Source organism: Calonectris borealis, chromosome Z (genome assembly GCF_964195595.1).
Source record: "Calonectris borealis chromosome Z, bCalBor7.hap1.2, whole genome shotgun sequence".
Lineage (NCBI taxonomy): Eukaryota > Metazoa > Chordata > Aves > Procellariiformes > Procellariidae > Calonectris > Calonectris borealis.
The window spans coordinates 22,772,487-22,794,738 of record NC_134352.1 but is presented as its reverse complement, the minus strand read 5'-3'; the positions used below and the strand labels follow the sequence as shown (position 1 = coordinate 22,794,738).

General features: G+C 38.5%; 1 protein-coding gene across 1 annotated transcript in view; it reads right to left on the bottom strand.

Moving 5' to 3' along the window:
- Positions 1-22,252, bottom strand: part of MCC (MCC regulator of Wnt signaling pathway) — a 225,520-nt gene that overhangs the window by 189,954 nt on the left and 13,314 nt on the right. The window contains exon 2 of the mRNA XM_075136679.1: positions 12,936-13,183. Coding sequence (XP_074992780.1) covers positions 12,936-13,183 — 248 coding nt within the window. The remainder of the gene's footprint in view (positions 1-12,935; positions 13,184-22,252) is intronic.

The following is a 22,252-nucleotide window of genomic DNA, read 5'->3' as shown; positions in this document are numbered from 1 at the left end:
ATATTCATTAGCATTCTAACTGAGCATTTACTGATCAGTGGTTATTACTGATTCAGTACAATGCCAGGGAGAAACAATAAACTATATAATGAACTATTAGGAGAATGCCCCCCCCTTGCCAAGAAAGTTGAAGCTGCAGAAGTGTAGATAGAAAACCAGCCAGAAGGGAAGCAAGACAGCAACTAATCTGTAGCTTTAGGTCAACACCCTAACACCCTGGAAAGCAGTTACGCGTGACAAACCGACTTAGGAAACCCAGAGGTGGTTTCTCTGCCTTACTGTTAGCAGAATATGCTAGTCTTTAACCATGTAAGTAGAAAATAACACAAAACAAAAAAGAATTACATTTTATACTAATATAATTACCTTGATTCATTACCTAAGGTACAGGTAACAATTAGAGATTAATTCAATTACTTTTACACCAATAGCATGCACCACCATACTTAATCCAGCTACATGCTGCAAGCTCTCCAACAGAGCTGAACGAAGATACTACCCCCAGCAACATTGTACGCTGTGTGCAGCACGCTATGACTAGTGCACTGTGCACAATGTTAGGTATTTCTGCCCTCTTGTGGCTACCTACAGCAAAAAAATCAGCAGCTTACAGAGCTGAAGCAGCAGAAATGTCTCGGGAGCCTGAGGGAGAGAGGGGATCAGTTCTGCCATCTCCTAAGCTTGACAAGAACACGGGAAACAACTCTATCTGCACAAGCATAGCCACAGAATTAAGGGAGCTGGTTATATCATATAGATACCCCTGTTTTACAGAGCTAAATATGGCACATATTTCAACAGAGTACGTGCACTAAATTTCCATTACTCAAAGGACATTGTTCTGCAAAAGAGCTTTCACATTCATTCAATTAGCAACAGTAGCTTTGTTGAAGTGGCCTTCATAGATTGCACCATCTGCTATCAGATTGGAAGCACTTACAACACTCAGCTGGCTCAGAAGTCACCTGTCAGTCACAAGTGGATCAGGCACTCCAGGAAAGAGTGGGTTTTTTATGACTGTATTGTGACTGTATTTTTAACCCAAGTTTTCTTAAAAGTTCAACTCTGTACTCATAATTTAACACATACATACAAAACATGCCAGGAGAGACGACTGTCACAAAGGAAGGCATTTCCAGTATTTTATTCTGGGCTTAACCCTAATCTCTAAATTTGCCCAGTGTTTTCCCAACAGATTCCAAAACTCTGGCTGTTAAGATGCTGTCCTCCTGGGTCATGCACCTTTCAAGTCTCAGCTCTGCAGGGAAACTCTGGAGCTGTCAAAACTGAGATTTCAGTTGTAACTGAAAATTTAGTCAGGAACTAACATACAACTCTTGTATGTTGCTGTAATTAACATACAACTCCTGGTCTTACACTAGTAATGAGAAATCATTAGGTATGATGGCACACCAAAAGCTGATAGCTGACCTGATAACTAGGAATCTAGAGTTCCTAAATCTGTTTTTAAGAATTAGCCTTTACGGAACTACACGCATCCCATTGTAGTTTTCCCTGTTGCTCTACACTTACAATATATGAAACATGAAATTTATGTATGAAATGAAACAAAATTATTATAATGAAAATTCCCAGGTAATAAGCATGCTGTAAAATTTATGTTACTACAACTACTAAGCAGAAAAATAAAAAAAAAAATTAGTTGCACAATATTTGTATCAGCCAAGTAACACAAGAGCATATAATTGGTTTCAAATTATATAAGTAACGTTTCAATTCCACAGTAAGACAGTTAAATTAATCCTTTTTGGACTGAATGGATACATCAGACTTCTCTAAAAGTGCAGTATAAAACCTCCTGATTCTACACAAGCTTCTACACAAGTATTCAATTGCCTTCCTAGTACTACTAGTGCTTGCCTGTAATTAATTCTGGGTGAAATTCATGTTATAGCAAACACTCAGTACCTAACAGGAACTTTTTGTTTCTAGCCTTTTGTAGAATAGATGAGTAGAGCATCTGAGTATATGTGGATCCATTAGCAAGCAGTCAGGTCAATCACAGCAGGGCAACCTAAATCTTGTCCGAAACATACATTTAATGATTTTGTCTTTTGCAGGTTTTCCTGTTCATTTAATTAGCCCCAGTTTTACTTATTTCCTTACAATTTACAATTATTTAAACTTTGACACACAATATCACATTTAAGAAAAACAATGGACAGTTTAGTTTGATGACACATACAGATAAAATTTCAGTTGGTGAACTGTACCAAAGCTGTTTAAAGTAACTTTAATCAATTCCTTTGACAAATATCACTATGATAGGATACCTTGCCCATCTGCATTGGGACTTCTTGCTAGCTTAATCTTCCTTTATCACTGCAAAGCTCTCAGTAACAGCACAGAGGTTTGTATTCTGGTACTGGTGCCATCCCACCATGCTGATCTGAAAGAAAGTGGCATTTCATTTTCTCTACTAACTTCTCTGCCTAGAAGCCTTGTACTCTGCAACAGAGTGCAGCAGAAGCAGGTGCCTACCATAACTACAAGTCTACCCACACAGCCAGGCTTTTTGGTTTGGTAAAGATTAACTTTACCAGGCTATGCTGACGGACCAAGCATTAGGTGATTTCATCTTTGCTCACAGAGTAGGAAAGATAACCCACCAAGATGGTAGGGCGCTGAAGATGTCTCAGTTGCTGAAAGGATCTGGGATATCAGGAAAAGTGAGGTACTGTAAGATTAGCCCTGCATCAGCTTCTCAAATGAATCTGGCTTATGAATGGCAAACATGAAGACAGTTGACAATGTAAGATGCTATGAGCACAACCAGCCTCTAGGTCACATAGCTACACCTCACTCAATGAGGAGGGTCTTAACAGCAGAGATCCAAAGTCTGATCGCTGTTTTTCATGAGGTATCAGTGACATTTAGTTACTTAAGCTTATTTGAGGAACTCTGACATTTAACACAGAATATAATTTATATGCACACTGGGCACAGCTCGCAGCTTCTGGGAGAAATTTCATTCCAGAATGTGATGATTTTACTGCTGGGTGGGCAGAGAGTTAAGTCTTCCCAGTTTACTGTTAGCCTCTTGTCTCCAAACCTATTTCAGTCATGATTTTGTAATCAGAAGTTGCATAATTATTTTAAAACATTTTCTTCATGCCTTACTACAGGTATACAACAATTTCTGGAGATATGCTCCATCTGGTTCTACCATCTCATTTCACACACTGGATCACTCAATAGGCATAAACAGGTTATAGATTTAGGCAACCAGTGACTTTGCAGTTTCTTAAGGTGAGCCAGATAGTTCCTCTCTTTTCTCCTTCCATTTTGTTCAATATTCAAAATTTAGATTCTGTATTCCAAAAACATTATTTTACCAGAAGAATGGCTATTTTTCAGCATTTTTTTTTTTGCTAATCTTTCATTCAACAGTTAAAATGTGAAAATCTATCAAAAAGAGCGGGAATTTTGAGCACTTATTTTACTACTCAATGAAGGCAACAGGGAGATTTGCAAAAAGCACAAGTCATTTCAAGGCTCCCTAGTGACTTCAGTAATAATGGTTTTGGCGGTAAGAGCACCACTGAATGAAGGGAAAAACATACAAAAGTAACAAAGAACGGTCATTTTGCACTTAGTAGTCAGCTGAATAAGACGTCAAGGAGTAGGCCTAGCTATAAAAAATGGGGGGTAGGGCAGGAAACCAAGAGGAATGGAGAATAATTCTTTGGACATGTAGACATTCAACTCCCATAAGCTGATGCAAACATTACAAGGACCAAATGCACTTTAAAGAAAATTTAGAAATTGAAGAGAGCTCCGATTGCTCAAGCAACGTATGAAGTATAGTAAATCAAAACAACTGAAAAGAAGCTATGCTCCAAAGAGGGATCGACTTTACACTAAGCCAACCTGACTAGAGAAGTGAAAACTATAAAGTTGTATTTGGAGCTTATTGAAACTGTTTTCTACATAACATTATATGTTTCCGTAACACAAATGTTCTCCATAACACATTAGAAAACAAGTGTATTCTCTCACATCCTGCTGTCTGTGATATTTTTCCCGGAAGAGTTATAGGAATCTAATGAGGAAGTGGGGATAGCTTTTTTGGCCACAAAAACCATCTGGTAGAACTGTTTATGTCTATGGAACCTTCTTAAAAGCTACTTAAAATCACAAGATAACCACAAAAGGCTTCCTGCAAGTCAGCGAACCACTCCCATACAGGAATCAAAGACCAAAAGCTCCAGCTTCATTGTCCATGGTTAACACCTGGCACATGTCCGAACCCTGTCAGCTAGAGTAACTTTTTCCTATTTAACAGAAAACACACTTTAAAACCTATTTATTATTTTGTATCAGATGACAAAAGAATATGAATGATAGCATGGCAACAGAGCGATGATAATGACGGATCCTCGCATCCACAGGTGGATGAGAATGTTTATTTAAAAATACAGAAAGCTGTCTGCCAAACATAACTCAGTAAAATAAATCTTCTCCAGTTATGTTTCTCAATGCCCACTGAAGGTTCATGCACAGTTTTAGATGCATCTCGTAAGTGCAGTATGTACACCAAGTGCAGTCAGCTCATGCTTCGTCTCCCCTGTGTCCCTGAACTACAGTTGTAACATTTTCACTTTCCTCTGGTATGTTTCTTCAAACCATCACAAAACCTCAATTGTATTTCAGGTTCACTGAAGTATCCTCAATTTTAGTACATTCAGAATTCAGGAAGTCCGGAATTCTGTGCTGCCAGACACACTATAGGATGTAACTATAGACTGAATCTGGGAAATACTTAAGTGCACCTTCAAAGAAATTAGAACAGTTTGAAACTTAACCTGCACTCTCACTTACTAAAGTAATGCTAGCATCTCTTTTTTTAGGCTTTTGGGTTTTGATTTTTTTACACTCCACGACACACTTTTCTTAGCAGATTTTTACCAAGTATAAAAACTACCTAAAATCTTAAGAAAAAAATAAACTGAATGCCCACATGAAAATTAGGACAGATAAAAGAATGAGATTGCCAAGAACAAAACCATAAAGTACACAATCAAAGTCTATCATTCCTCATAAAGTCTTGAGAAAGTAAAACATCTAGTGATATGTCTAGTGAAAGAAAAAGTTTCTCTCATTACAATTTCCCAGTCATGCAACATAGCTTTGTGGATGAAGAAGTAGGGCTTGTTAAATCAGTAGCCTAAGCCATGCATATTAACAAATATTTGTGGAATTTCAGTCAAATTACCTTTTTCATATTTATTTCAATTACTGTAGAAATGCATATCTGTAAACTATCATGGTTTCAGTACTTGCCAGCAGACTGGCATTGGCCATCTAGGAAATAGTGAAACAGAAAACAAAAAAAGCACACTATCCATGACACCTTCATAGACCTGTCCTTGAATCTGAAATGATTTAAGATTATCGCTGAGACATGACAACTATTTCCTCTACTCAGACACAAGAAATGGATGATGGGAATGACTTATCAATGGTCTAGAAACGAAGGTGTCCCAGAACCCAGGTGTTGTATAATCACCAAACTAAATTTTGCCAGAACACCAATGGCTAACTGCATTGTACTCAGGAACTCAATCTAACATTTCATTTGAAATTTATAGTAAGGGAGACATCAATCATTTTTTCCCTGGAAATTAATAATCTCTAGTAAAAAGGAGTGTATAGGAAAAAGGGCACATAAAATCTGAAATCATACAGAGGCTAGGTGAAGTTCCAACACACCTTCCAAGTACAGTATTTGTACTGTATGCATTATACTTTTGAAAAAAGTTATATTCCCTCACATGACAATTTTCTCTATATCTGAACCATTAGCTTCCCCCCTGGATTATCTTTCACTCAAGACAATCTCAATTTGGATCTGACTTCAATTCATGTATACCAAAGCAAACAAACACAACATCCCGAGTTTGTTGTCTGTCATTGTCATTTTGTTGCTTGCTGTTTTATGAACCATAATATGTTAGACCTACACTGGTGGTAGTAACAGTGGGCAGAGTGAAGAGCACGTCACCACGGAAGTCAGGAGAGGGTAAGCAGAAATGTGCTGAGAGCAACCCTTCTTTGACAAAAGCTAGAGTGGGATGTATCACACTGCTCATCCCCGAGCCAAACGAAGCATGGCCTCTATGAAAATCCCAGCTGCACCCTTTTGGTTTCTCAAGCTTATCACAGTTTGTATAGAAAGCAAAAACTGGGACAAAAGTGATGAAGTCTGCTGTAATGCAGGTGCGCTCTCCATATGGCTTGCCACTGGGGTTGATCAAGAAGCATGGACAGCATTGGCTATGCAGTAACACTACTCTGGAGCAAGCCAGAGCTGTGGTGCTCTGCAGAGCTGCGTGGTGCTAAGAAGGCCCAGGACCGGGCTCCAGCTCTAGCTACACGCTTATGTCTGGGCCAACCGCTCTATTGACGCTTGGTAGCAGCAGCTATCAAGAAGGGCAGCTTCCTGTGTTCCCCGCAGGCATGTCCTGCCCACTGGTCTGTCTGTCCTCCCCCTTCCCTCCAATTTTTTAAGCTATTTGGTAATTTCAAAGACATTTGATAGTGGGTCAAAGTCTCAAATATACTAAATTCCTGTAAGTTCTATGGAAGGCAGAGATGACAGACTCTGTTAGTGCTCCCGCTGAGAAAAATAATGCAATGTGATGCAATGCTCAATCTTGATCAGACACACTAATTTAAAAAAAAAAAAAGGGGGGGGGGGGGGGGGGGAAACCCACATGGAAGAAGTCAGGAAATTGAAGCAAAGAAAAGAAGAGTTTGTTTCTCATACAACAAAAGGGTAAGCTGTGCTACTCCTGGCTGCAGAACATGGCAAATGCTAAAGACCAGCATGAGTTCAAAGACTCAGTTCTGTAAGACAGTATTAGACAGGGAGAGAGACATGTGTGATCAAGTGCAACCATCTCTAGTTCAAAGTCCCTGAACTGAAATTTAATAAGGAAGCATCATTACATGCTCACCCAATTCCCATTATCTTCTCTATCCATTTGCTTTTCAACACTCTAAGAGACAGGATACCATTTCAGAATAACCTCTGGTCTAATGCAGATTAGCTGTTCTTACATTTTACAAATATTCAAACCGTAAGAAAGCTTCAGCCAAGTTTGTTGGCCTATCAGACACCAGAGAACCCATTCTGCAGGGATGACTTCCATCCTTTTTAGATTTGTTGGTGTTTAACATATACTATACATTGCAGTTTTAATAAGATTAGTCAGCTGTCAATTACAAATCCCTTGGAATTCCAGGTTCATTTGTTCTGCTGCTCACAGAGCTTAGCACTCTACGTTTCTAAGAAAAAAAAAAATTACCTATATTCTGCTGCTTTGCACAAAGATAGCAGTATCAAAAGAATACTTAAAGGTAATAAACTGAACCACTTACAGTTAACATAAGTTTGTATGTAGTTAAATTTGGCCTAACAGACATTGACAGCTTTTCCAGTCGAACAAATCTAAGGTGAAACCTTGCTCATAAACCTCAAGAAAATCTGAGCACACCTTTAAGTCCATATGAGCTCTGTAGTTTTTAATTAATTATAGCATAAAAAAATGTAATCACTGCATCAGTTTCTTGAAAGCAATTTATTTGCAGTAAGATCAAACATGGAATTAATGCAAAGCAAAAGTAATGATTTTTCAGCCCTAACTGGCCTGCCTCTCATAAGACCTGTAAGCTTAATCTGATGCTAAATTTCTACCATTCCTTTGATTAATTCTCATGCTTGATCCACAATGTAAATAAATTATCATATCAAATTTTCAAGGGACTTATTTTCAGTAAAGAGAACTAATTACTAACCTACAGCCAAAGATTGCTTATGAACTCTAGTATTCATAACTATTTATCTAGAATATGAAATCAGCTCAGTAAGTACATGCAGCTTTCAGTGGGACAGGAAACCATTCGCCTGTCTAAGGAAAGAATTTACTAATAAACAGTACCATTTCTTGTTCATCCTCAAAAACAATGGCTACTAGAAATAGACTATTCTTTATCATGGGAAAAAATGGCAATTTGCTAATTACCTGTAAAGAGCTAGACAAATCTATACAACATACAATACAAATAATTCTAATTTTAGCTTTTACATAAGACACATAAAACTATATAACACTGAAAAACCTGACAGAAGCCACAACTGTTCAGGCAACTTCCTGCCTTAAATCATTAGAAGTGTAGTTCTGTTATATTATAGGCTCTCATTCGCCAAGCAGTCCACTTGCATCACTCACTAGATGATTCACACAGATTTATTGTACCCATCATGGCTTTCAGTCTCCATAGGGGGAAACAGGACCTATAGATCTGATCAGTAACTGACATTCTTCCTGTATGTCCTACTCAAATGATATATTAAAGAGTCAGGAAGCATATGGTCCTTGCAAGACTCCAGCAATACTTTCAAAAGTTATTTTATTCATTTTTATTAGATTTTAAACAATGTTAGAAGAATATTAACAGAGTTCACATTCCATTTCACTTACAGAAAAACTACTGGTTATTACTTGCAAATTATTGTTAAAGCTCCCATTGACATTAATAGTGTAGACTAAGAACTACAATACATTATAATAGCCTTGAGTTGCAGATATCCAAGCAGCAAAAAGCATCATTCTAAAAACTTGAAAAATGACATTTTTCATGCATTTGAATAAAAGATTAAACTTTTAAATCTCTACACTCATTTGATTGTAAAGATGGTAGATATGGATGCAGGTTTGGCTTACTGAGCACATATATGACTGGGTATTAATAAACCTGAGTCCTGTACCTTGACTAAAACAGTCAACCTTACTGTTGTAAGGTTTCTTTCCTTACTCCTGCATCCCACCTGGAAACATGGGAGTAGAAACATTTGTTGGGCAAAGTTGGGCAAAATTATTAGAATAACCTTATAAATGACAAAAAAATGATGGGTGAGATGAAGTTCAACAGTAATTTAGATGTAATTATTTCTTAGGACCTTTTTTGCCAGTTATTTTCTTTATAACTAAATGCAAAAATTATAGCTGTCAAAGATAATATTTTATTTAGATATATGCATACGTTTTTGCACTCTTTGTTAAGCAATTGTGAACAGCTACAAGAACAACAGGAACAAAATGCTGTCTGTCTGGTAATCTCTGCACAATTACATACAAACTCGCAGTGTAAAAATGTCCATGACAGAGGCTGGATTCCTTTGCTTCAAATCACCAGGACCCCTGCTACTCAGTGGCAGTCACATGAATTTTGAAATTTTATAATTTATGCACCCCATATGGGTACCTGATAACAGCTTTCAAGCATTATCAGCAGTTGACCCATTATGTAGAAACTAGTCTTGAAAAAAGCCCTGTAAACTACCTTTGAAAATAATGTTTATGAAAAACAGTGTTCCTTGTCCGAAAAAAAAGAAAGATACACAAAAAAAAGAACATTCACCAAGTTTCTGTGTTTGAATTTGCACATGATGATGTCTCCCGTCTTAAACAATGTTCAGAAAGCAACAGCAAACAGTCAGTGTAACACAATTGACTCTTTGATCACTAACGAGTGCCTACGTGAGCCCTCAAAGACATGAAAGTCATGGAAGCATATGCAGATCATAATTCAAGTTTGGCTGTAAGTATAATTCCTCAGCTCTCATTATGTTCGTACTCTGTGCAGTGTTTATATCACAGAAATACATTACAATGGTGTTTCCTTGCCTCTTTAAAAAAAGATCTGTAGAACATCTTGAACAGGGCTGCCACAATGGTTTTCTTTTACAACCAAATAAAAAACAGTTGCATTCTAAATGCTCATTATTATTATTCCCTCCCATTCTGTTTTTTGTTTACATGGGGGAGCATCTCCATATGTTCTCTAATTATTAAAAAGCCTTAGAGAATCTGCACGAGTCAAGGCAGGACAAGTACAAAACCCATGAATTCCCTATAGGTTTAAAAACACAGTACAGTAAAACACTCAGGCTTCATCAGCACAGAGTGAAATATACCAAGGCAGGAAATTCAAAGGTCTTCTGGACTTAACTCAACTTTTGGAAAAAAACTTACAAAACCAAATATGAATTCACTCACCAACTTTAAAAATGCATTAAATTACTCCTGTACAACTAACAGAAATCGGAAAATGGGAAAAAAGAGTAGGGATTGAATTATATACATTAACAAATTTGGATGTTCATCTATGACTATTTTTTTGGCAGCAATTAATAAGATTTCTTTGTGGGATACATTTTGAGACCATAATGCAGAACTATCTCCGGTAAAGCTTAGGACCTATATTTTAGCCTTGATTATTACAAACCATAATTATTAGTCTGGTTTGTCTAAGAAAGAAGATTTTAAAACCCAAATTGCCAGAAATCTAGTCAGCAAACAGGGAAACTTTGTATGGCAGTCTGAGGGCAGAAGTAGTTTTCTGTTTTTCAGGAAAATACAACAGTGGCAGCACTGAAAAAACAGCCAACGGAGGCAGAAGATAATTATATGACCTAGGGAACACACACCATCCTTAATCCAGTAACAAAAAATATTAGGCACGATCTTGGTTTTGAAGTGTTGTCTGATACAGCTCCTGAAAGAGATGGGTTGGAAATGCAATTGAACCCAAGGATTATTGAGATTCAGTATTGACAGTGGTGGAGAAATGGGCATAGAAACTAAGGAGCTAATCATCTTGCAATTCAGGAGTATATATAGAAGAAGGATAAACAGAGGAAATGTTAACAACAACAAAATATGACTATGGAGACAGCAAAAAAGATGAGATGGAGAATAAACAGATGAAACAGATTTGCTATGCTGAGCTATGAAACAGATTTTCTATGCTGAGAAGTCAAAAAGAAAAAAACAAGAGCATGAGATGAGGGATGGTGAGGGAGAAGTGCAGTCAATCTAAAAAGCAGGAAGACATGGAATTCACCAAGGATACAAAGCAAACAAGGAAAAATTGAATGCCTGAGATGACCAGCCAAAAACATGTGCAGAGTTACTGGAAGACAGAACAACATGTTAAACTCACCCCCCAAAAATAAATAAATAAATAAGTAAACCCCAAACACCAAAACAAACCCCCAAACCAACACATGCCCAGTTTTACATTCTAGGAGACTGACTACTGAAAAAATAAAGACAGGTGTGACTGACCAGTAAAGCCCTACCATGGAAGAAGACTCAGAGGATATGTGCCAGGGTGATGTGCCTGTGAAGCTCAGGGAATAATGCAGGGTTTTACTGATCATAGCTGTTGCAAAGAAGCTGACTTGATCTCAACACCAAGGGGACCCAAGGGTGGTCTTTGCTTTAGATAAACAGCTATCAGCAGCTGAGTTAATCAACTGGTGGTGTGCTTCTCCCTGAGTTCATTAAAAGAGTGTGAATGTCTCCCCGAGTTCGCCAGGCTAACATGGGGGAGGTGTATATATGGCTCAGCCCATCCTAAAGACTATAAAAATGTAAACAACTAACAGAAGAATTTAAAAGAGAGCAATGGCTTGAGCTGGCTTTAACCCACATATGTCTTCCCAGCGAGACTGGGGATGCCCAGTGTCGTGGTGGTGAGCATATTAAAAAGCCTGGCAACAGGAATCACGTTGGTATTGTGATTGAACTGTGTATTGCAATTGCTATATTCTGCTATGTGTAACTTATATTTGTATTGTGTTTTCAGTATGTTTTGTATCTGCTAAACCAGAAATCCCACGTAACATCGACTATCTTCAAATAAGTAAATCTGATGTTAAACATGACACCCTCCACGTGTGGCATATCTAAAAGAACCTGGTCAGGGAGAACTGGGCTCTGACAATAGGTCAGTTACATGAGGAGCCAGAACACAGATAAGCAAACTCTCCAGGAAGATGTATGACGTATACCTGACCGTAAAAAATATTCCTAACTTAATGTAGGACACATGGAAACAAAGACTATTGGGATGACAAATGGAGGATCTCTCATTAAAAAAGTATTTTAAAAAACATCTGGGCTTATGTAGTCTAAGCAAAAGGTTGAGGGGACATAGCTCTAACTAAATACAATCAGAGGTTGATGGCCTTCTTCTGAAGCATGGATGTAGGTCAGTTTTAGATCATGGGCCAGCAGTCATGTTTAGCTAGCATGCAGCTGCTGTAGGGTTAGAGCACTGACAACATCCCCAGCTTTTGCCACAGTACCTTGCATTTTGGGATTTTTGACCACAGAAGCTGTGTCTTCTGGTCTCTTGCATCTGTTACAGGGTGAAAGGAAGCATTTTGTAGGTGTTAACATTTCTGCTCTAACACTGATTGATCACAGTGCTATCAAGGACTGGACTCAATGACACAGATAATCCCTTCTACATCCCATGTTCCTGTAGATGGCATGGCAAGGTTTTTTTTTTTTGGTTTTGTTTTGTTTTGTTTTTTTTTTGTCCTGAGTGGAGGGAGGGCAAAAGGAAAGGAGAATTTTTGTATTCGCTAAATCACAAGGCACTCAGATCCCCAACTAAGTGGAATGATTTTCAAAGCATCCAAGAAACATCCACATTCCTACAGTGTATTACATCTGAAAGACAAAAGACTAAAATTATTTCTCTCCTCATTTTTAATATCTCTACCTACCTACCTGTCTGAACTTTACAGACAACGAAGAGCTCACTGGATCTTCAATTACCAGCTAAGCTCCCCAGCTCTTGTCCTTTCAAGAAAGACTGTTGTCTTGCGCAACTAGGATTTTTAGAAGAGGATATTCTGCACGCATTCTAGTCTATATACTGATGACCAAACTACATCAGTTACAACAGCACTCTAATATATGATGAAATTATGCCACAGCATATTCACAGAGCCCTTTAGGAGAAATCCTGATGCCAGTAAAATTGGTAACAAAACCCCCAGAGTTTATCTTTTGTTAAATTACACCAACACGACGTTCAAAAGTCATACCTACCTAAACTGTTATTGCTGCTAGTTGGCCAGGAAGCTATCCTATCCCTTAACTTTTTCTTTTTACAAGAGTCATCCGATATCACAGAAAGCTCCACTTCCTCCTTCCTGATTTCTCGTACCAGTTCCATGCGGCACTGACTAAAATCCTGGAAGGAAATTTTTCCATTTTCATCTGCTCCCAGCTGGTGCATGATCTCTGCGACAGACTCCTCCATATTCAGCTGGCGGCACACCATCAGCAAGTCATTCCTAAGGGTATTTTCAGAGGGAAAATGGGGGCAGGGGAGGGATGAAAGTGGGAGAAAGATTGGAGAAGTGGGAACAGAGAAGAAAAAAAAAACAGTTTAGTTTAGAAGAAAAGGAATACTAACTTTAATCTGGAAATGCATTAATGCATAGACATTTAAAATCAATAAGCCAACTATTGTTTTTGTCAATCCAACAAAGGAACTATGAGGTTGGCAAGAAATTACAACACAGAAAGACTACGGAAAAGAAGGGAACATTTTTCTTTAAGTGTTAACCTCTATTTTCATGCTATTATTAATACTTCTACTAGCAGAGACGGACACAAGGGAGAGCTGAATCCTGCTGTTGACCTTCACAGTATGTTCTGAAAAGGTAACATAATAAGAATTTAAATAATTATCTTCTGACTAGATCAATGGCTATTTAAATTTCTATTTTACTCAGGACAGGCCTAGGAAATCTCTTTTGCCACTGAACAGCAGTAAGCTAAAGAGGAAAAACATATGAAGGACAAAGAAAACAGCAGAAAAGAGAAATATTATTTCCATTAACTGGCTTCAAGCCTGTCTCCAAACATTCTGACTACAAAACCCTCTTAAGAAGCTTGCTTGGTCCAATTGTTTAATGAAACTCACAAAAGGAGGAGGGCAGTACTATGAAAAATGCTCTGGCACTGACTGCGAGTGGCCAAAAGACAGCTGCAACCAAGTCAACATAGAAGATACTTACAGCATACGATGCATTTACAAACTTATACAATGTGCTCTTAGGAAAGATGCATGCAAATAATCCTAAACATACTATCCAGGAAAAAAATTCAGCAACATTATGACCAAAGCCATTTTCTAATCTGTGTGAAGAACCTCAAGAACATAGCTTAGGCTTAATTTGGGGTATAACACTAGTCTCAGGAGAAAATATTCTGAGGGGTTTGTTCCCCACCACTCTTTTTTCTTTTAGAAACTGAGGTAAGATTAAGTATTTTGAAAGAATTCTCAACAGTTAGCAGTTGGTAAAAAAAAATCATGAATCAGAAGTTGATACCTAAGTAAAGAAAGGTGAATAACCATTAACAAGTTGTCGTGGTTTAACCTGGCAGGCAGCCAAATACCACGCAGCCGCTCGCTCACCCCCGCACCTCCCAGTGGGACGGGGAGAGAATCGGAAGGGTAAGAATGAGAAAAACTCGTGGGTTGAAATAAAGACAGTTTAATAGAACAGAAAAGGGAAAATAATAATAATAATGATAGAATATACAAAATGAGTGATGCACAATGCAATTGCTCACCACCCACGCTGACCAATAACCAAATAGCGATCGGTACTTCCTGGATCACACCTACCGTTCATACACTGAGCATGACATCACATGGTATGGAATACTCTGTTGGCCAGCTGGGCTAGCAGTCCTGGCTGTGTTCCCTCCTCCCAGTCTAGCTTGGTAGCAGAGGGTAGTTGTCCTTGACAAGTTAGGTAGCAACAACTGAAAACATCAGTGTGTTACCAACATTCTTCTCATACTGAATCCAAAACACAGCACTAGGAAGAAATTTAACTGTATCCCAGCCGAAACCAGGATACAAGTCTATTCAGGGAACCGGAAAGAAGGTATTGGATATGAATTGGATATGAATGTAAGTGGCCTATTAGACAAACACCTGATATTCTCCAACAATGGTGGACGTGCAGCTCAGTGAAACTCCTCAGTCATCAGAGACTAAATCAACCCGTCAGAAAAGGGAGGGGTTTTTTGAAGATGTTGTCATACTGTCTTTTTTCAAAATGTAAACCACTAAAAAACCCACTGCTGTTCTTAGGCAAACAGAACTCTGTAACTGTAAACCCAGACCAGATAATCTTCCTGAGCATCCAGAGAAAGCACCTCTGCTCCTTTCCAGATGCTCACAGCTTTCATAAACAGCAGGATACAAAGTTGGTAGACTCAGGCCTGCCTCATTCTGCTGCTACTCAGAGAGACTCAGCCGCCAAAAAGAGGGAGAGCCAAAAGACCCTCTTTCATCCTCTTTTCTTCCTGTTCCTCTCCCACCTAGCCCTATCTCACCTTAGAAAGGAAGAGGCATGCGGGGGAGAGAAGGAAACAAAATCTTGAAACAACTTCTCCAGCAACTGATGGAAGGCAGATACATATTCGTCTAATGACAACTAATCACATTCTAAATAAAATGTGGGCAACCCAATTCAGTCAGGTCTGAAGCAACAGCTGCACTACTCTACCAAAATCTTCTTGGTGCTCCATTCCCTCTGATTTCAAAATCTAAAAAAATTACCACTACTTCGGCACTTTCACATTTCACTATTTATTTCCTGCCATCCTTTTCTTAAATACTTTTTGAGTTGGATTGCATAATACTACAACACTGATTCGTACCACAAATAGTATTAATATGTCATGGCTTCTTTTAAGTGTTGCTTATTTTTATGTTGTACAAAACCTTTCTGTAGGAGGAAGGTAAAGGAAATGTGTAATAATATGTGAATTATTAGCATATTTAGTAGTATTATTATTTCATTACTAACATCTGAACATCATTCAGAAGATTTCTATGAAAACATGATACAGTGAAATATCAGAAGTTCTTGCATGAACAGTTTCGCTAAAGTAATTTAGTATCACAGTCAAGGTCCATCTATTCTACAGAAAAAAGTTGTACATTGGGTGGAGCTTTGTAAGTCTGTTCCACGCAGGAATTCCAGAGCTGCCCCAACAGACTTCCTGGCAGAGGTGTTTACAGTAAAACTGGAGTGTAATAATAATAATTACATTATGACCACGTACTTTAGCAAAAAAAAAAAAAAAATTAATCTCCACTTATGACAAAAATTAACGTCATTACAAGAGAATTAAATTACATTATATAGGCCAAATATAAGCGATCGATACTTGCAGTTAAAATTTTGGCCAAAGTTTTGCTCTTAGCTGTGAATCTGGTCAATGAATAAATAAATAAATAATCTTAGCACGGCTCCGTTCCCCGTTTTTATAAATTAGGATAACAATACAAACCAATCTCAAAAGGGTGTTGCAAAATAAAATAAGGATGACAAAGCATCCAAATTTTCGCAAGGGGAATGACAGATACAATTAAGCTACGTCCACATTAACAATTTAAAGCAGAGCTAGCCCAAATTCAGATGCCAACAGCTAAATCTGAATTAACTTTAATGGCAGCAACGATGTGATAAGACTGACAGCAGCTGCTTTAGGCATCCCTTCGAGTACCGCAACAAAGCTATGAACGGCTGTTTACAAAGGAACTATTGTGCACTCAGCGCTGTGTGTTCTCTTACAGCAGATCAGATACAGCACCAGAGATTGAGGGACTCCCCAGAGGAGCGCCAATTTTGAAATAAGTATCATGAGAAGCAGATTCTGCCAGGGGCTCCCAGGACAGAGGTCTGTTGCCCCAGCCTCAGAGGAGCCGGGGCAGGAGGAGGCCGCGCGCCGGCGGCACCCCTGATCCAGCCCTGCCTGGGACAGCTGTGGGCCCCCATCTCCACACAGCCCACAAAGGACATCTCCACACAGCCCACAAAGGACATCTCCACACAGCCCACAAAGGACATCTCCACGTCGGTATCTGGTTCCCGACAGCCAAAACGTGCTCAGCGTTCTCTCCTGCTATGCAAATACGCACTGAGTATCATTTGTAGCACCTACAGCCTGAGGACATTGCCTGACGCAACCTACAGAAGCGCAAGAAAAGATGTAATGAATTACAAAAAACAGTAAGTTTGAGACCACTCGAGTAACTGAGGACTACAAGCACTACTGAAAATAGATTTCATTTATTTGGAGTGCATCATGCAAGATGCACTGAAATGACAAGAGTTTTCCTAATCTCCATCTACAAAAGCTATCAAAAGGATTTTAATTTTTAAGTAAAGAAGAACATTTCCGTTTTAAATTCTACAAACATTCCCACGTAGATCTGCAGGAGTTTCTCCATGTAAATATCTACATGTTGAGATGCATAACTAATTGGAACTTCTAGTTGCTTTAAAAGAAAATTGTCTCAAACCATTCTGAAATGTAATAAAAATAAAATACTTGGGAACATAAAATTCCACAACCAATGATTATGACACCAGAGGGTTCTACAGCAGGTACGGCTCTACTGCTTCATAACAAAACCAAAGAAGCCTCTTTTTTTAATGAAAACAACTTTATAAAATAAACCAGCCACCTATTTTGATTCAACTTTTAAATTCAAGACGACTATAAAAGTCTCCCCGAAGACACCAGTTCAATACAGATGAAAGCTTATCTTTGGCAGAGAGATGTACATAATTCCAGTACATCTGCTCTTAAACCTAAATGTTCTCTACTCTGTGGGAGCTAATCGACATCTTTCTACTAACTATTACAAAATTTGGATCCATTTTTATGGTGACAGGCACACAGGAGACAGTTGGGAACAGGAAGTCTCTATGTTAGAGAACCCACTCAACCCATCTAAACATATTTCACATGAATTCCCACCTCTATTCAAAGGTAGGAATTTTTCAGAGTCCAAAGGGTTGGGCATTTAAAGCTACTCGGACGCTCTGAAAGTACCAGCTAACATGCAACATTATGAACACCTGCCACCCTGTTACAGAATTGTTTTATTAAACACTGTCTTACGACAAATCAGTCTTGCACACCTTAAGCTGATGAGCACTGGGAAAAAAAAAAAAATCTATAAGACACAGAATAGACAGTTTTAAAAAAACATAGGATTAGAGTAGGTATGAGTTACAGGACTAGTTAGGTTTACAAATACAGTAATTTGTAATATTTTAAAATATTTAGAACGCTTTTAGTCTTGGTAAGGCTTAATTTCAGTTTTTGTGCCCCATTTTCTCTTCAGTAACTCTCCTGGGTTTTGCCCAAGGTACATAATTGGAAATCAGATTCTAGACAGTCAGCTTTATTACTTCAATTGTGGTTCAAGTTTAGCTCTTCCAACAACAAAGAAACCAAAACATAAACCACAAAAAAATCGAAACTGTAATAGTTCACATTAAAAAAAAAACCAACCTGGACTTTCCATATCTCTTTCTATTAACTGTCTCAATAGACTATATCCCAAACATGTAAAAAACTCCACATAAAAATACATATATAACTGACATCAGTGCAAGAATACAGGCCCTAAACCATTTTTCATTCCACAAATCAGAAAGATATTTTGGATTCAGCAAGCTTGCTACATAACATTAAAATCTTTCTCCAAAATACATAATCTGAAATATTTTTAGATTAAGGAGCCCAACACTAGGAGAAAAAAATCATTTGCTCAAATAGAATCTTTTAATTTAACCTTGAATTAATTTCACTTTCATTGGAAAAACATACTCAAAAAAAAAAAAAAAGTACCAGGTAACAGGTTTTAAGGACATGTTAGCTATCAGGTCAATGATACCTAAATTTTGAAAACAAACAGAAAGCAAGCTAAGGAAGCTGTAAAGCTAAACTCCTGCCATCACAAGAAACTGTTCTTTTAAGAGGAAAAAAACAGGTTATTCTGTCACAATCTGTTCTAATTATTTAGCCATCCACCTACCACACCAATCCTTCAACAATTGTTACACATTCCATCTTCTTAATGCCTACTAACACAGTTTAAAAACATGGGATTTCTCTAACAATTAAAAAATGACCCTAACTTATAACTTGATATAAATTTGAAACATTTAGATTTTGTCCCCCAAGAGAAATTAAATACAAAAATACTGTCATACGTACTGCATGTTATAATAATATCGGGCAGTTAAACATATAAATCAAGCACACACGTGCTACTCTAAATATTACAACACAAAGTGTTTGGGGGTTGGGTTTTTTTTATTTGGGTTTTTTGGCTGGTTGGTTGGTTTGGTTTGGTTTATAAATGGGAGATCAAAAGTAAAATGAGTGAAACTTCTGTTAGACACTGAAACAGGATCAGCGACACAGTCATCTTCTTTCCTAGAACAGCATACCCCCTGCTGCACTCACTTTCACCTTGTTCTGATTATCGCTTTGGTCGGCATGAGGAACTACCTAGGTAAGCACACATGCATGCTGCACAGTACCTGCAAGGGCTTGGCTCTGAGACTGAACAGAACGAGTGGAGTAATCTTCCTGTTCTTTTCCCATCTTACGTTCTACCAAATTTATAAAGAAAGTCTCGTAAGGATGGTTCTACAGCCACGATATAACACCAAGAGCAACTCTATATTTAATTAAAGCTATTTAAATTTTCAGCTACTAAAAAGGTATGGTCATTTTGCCAGGAAACATTTAATATTTGCTTATGCAACTTGCAGTCTAAGTGCACAAATACCTTTGAAGAAGAAAAGTCAAAATTAAAGGTGCACCCAAGTTCCCTAGAGGCAAGTATAGTAAATAAACAAACAATGTAGGAAAACCTGTTCCACGCAGTTGTGTGGTGAGTCTCTTCTAGACCAATATTGTAGATAAACTGATCTATTTGAAACATTAATTTAAAAAGGGCTCACCTGGAAATGCCTGTCTAATGGAGCACCCCGTAGCATCCCCAGGAAATGAAGCAATAAGAAATGCCGATATAAAATATATACCGGAATCACTGGAGTTTGATCACTTCTATCCTTGGTAGGAAGGTGATTATTTAGTTCCCTGGTGTAGCCACCAATCTCCAGAGCACCCGCTGCCGGACACTTACCTGACTGCTGTGTTTCTGGGCCTCACGCAGTCAGAGCCCCTGACTGCTTAAATCATGGAATACACCGGTTCCCTAGCTTTGACTTTTCTATGAGCAACCACAGGCAAACAATCGTGGCAATGATCTCGGAATTGTTTTTTTCTCAAACAACTCACCTTTGCCACTCATACTAAAAGAGTACTTTCCTCAAATACCTGATTTTGCTTTCTTGTTAAGAAGCTATGGGCCCTTGCAAAAGAGAAAAAGAGAAATCTGGTCTGAACAAAGGCTGCCATGTCACAGAAAACGCTAACAGAAGTCCTTGCCTCCAGCTGAGCATTCTCCAGTCTTTGTCTGGGCTTCAACTACGTGGCCTCTGCAGGTTTCAGCTGGTGTCACTGCCTTCATGAAACTTGAAGACAAGCAAGTAAGACCAAGACTTCCACATACCTTAAGCACACCCTCCCCCAGGAATCTCACCATGTGGGATTTGATGTAGGAAAGGCAACAACAGCCTAAATTCATAAGACACGTGCTGCATGCAGAATTCTAAAGCTGCTCTTAGTTGAGACAGCACATAAAAGCAGGATGCAACTAAAACAAAAACATACTTTTTACCTCCATTTGTTCACCAGTCTTTGATTTAGACCTAGGTAAAAAAAAATCTTCCAAGAAGTACCTCACTTCTTTCTGCCAACCAAAGATTTCCTGCAAATCACCAATCTCTTCTGCCCTGCCAATCAGCTTCCCTCCAGATGAGTAGCTTTCTACTCTGAAATTCCATCTTTCTAGATCTCTTTCCTGCACATCATTCTGGCTTCCCAAAGCAGTCTGTCTCCAGCTTCCTTTGCTCTGTTTTCTACTTCTGGGAATCTGGGATACAAATAGGTCAACTGCTGCTGTCAAAAGTGATGATCCCACTCTAACACCTCCACTGGGGCTGTCTCAGCAGGCAGTTAAATCAGCACAAAACTGATAATAATAAGGGAATAGGTTTTGTTTACTTAGCTCCGCACACCAGTTCACTGCTGGAAGATAAGGCAGCACTAGGTCAGTAACAGCACCATTCTCTCCAGAGGCAAATTAGCCTCCTGTTTACCTGTATCATTAGATAGCCTGCTCATTTTCTTCACTTTCCACAACTCACTGTCCTACCAGGACAGGCAATCACATCTTCACCTTTGTGACACAGAACCTATGGCAACTCTCTTACTTGTGGAGACCTTCAACTGACAGAGCAATTCCATCACATTGACCAAGACTCAAAGTTCACATGAATTCATCCACCAACAAACATTATACAAAAAGCTGCCCTCCAGCTCACTTGTTTTATTGTCCATCAATGAAAAAACCTTCAGATAAAAGCTCATCATGTCATTCTCACAACTTGAAGTAAGTACAAATGTACAGCTGATAAACTCTAACGTCACACAAAGACTACATGGACCGATACTTCATATGAAGTTTGGGGACGAAAGTTGAGAAAACAGCCAGCAACAACTGCAGAACAGAGTACAGGCAGGTTTCCACTGAGCTCAGCCTTCAGCCAGAACTTCCAGAAGGGTCACAGAGTGACACCTTTTTGCTCAGAGTAGAAGATAACCTCTATCAGAATTTTAGATGGGGAAAGAAACGCCCTGAGCATCACATGAAGCAGGTTGTACAAAATGCTTATTTCTCAATCTGTACCAACAGGAGTAACTCACTACAGTTCCAAAGCCATCTGATATACCCAGAACGCATAAGCAACAGAGAATGTGTATTACAGAAGCCCTCTGTATTACACTATGATCTTTGGCAAATAAAGTATCTCGAGGTAAGCACCCAAATATAGAGATCACTTTTCAAGGTTACCAGACTAGACGACTATGTCCACCGCTCCGTCTGTAAAACACGATTAAAACAATGTCCTCACCTACATGTGGTGCTGGAGGGAGAATTCATGTAGTTTTGCATTCCACCTAAGGCCTGATAGAGTTTTAACTTTACAAAACAGAAAAACAATTCAGGAAAGTTCGCTAGCAGATATAACAGTCTGGTAGTCTAGGAAAGGAGACAATCATCCACGTTAGTTCTTACTTAGCATGCTTTTCTGAAGAACTAATTTCCAGAACTAGCAAAGGCCACAAGAAAGAAATTTCTGTTCCTCTAATCAATTTACACTCAGAAACATGAGATTTCACTACCTTTATCACAATCTCAACAGTTACCAGTTTCCACAGCCTGTTTCACATACAAATAGTTTAATAGGTATTTTTTGATTCTCCACTTCCCTCAATTATTACTGATTTTGATGGTTTAACAACACAGAAGCTATTAGTATCTCAGGTGCAGATCATCCTGATAGACCTCAGGTGCAGATCATCCTGATAGACTCATTCAGCATTTCCCTGTTATCTTT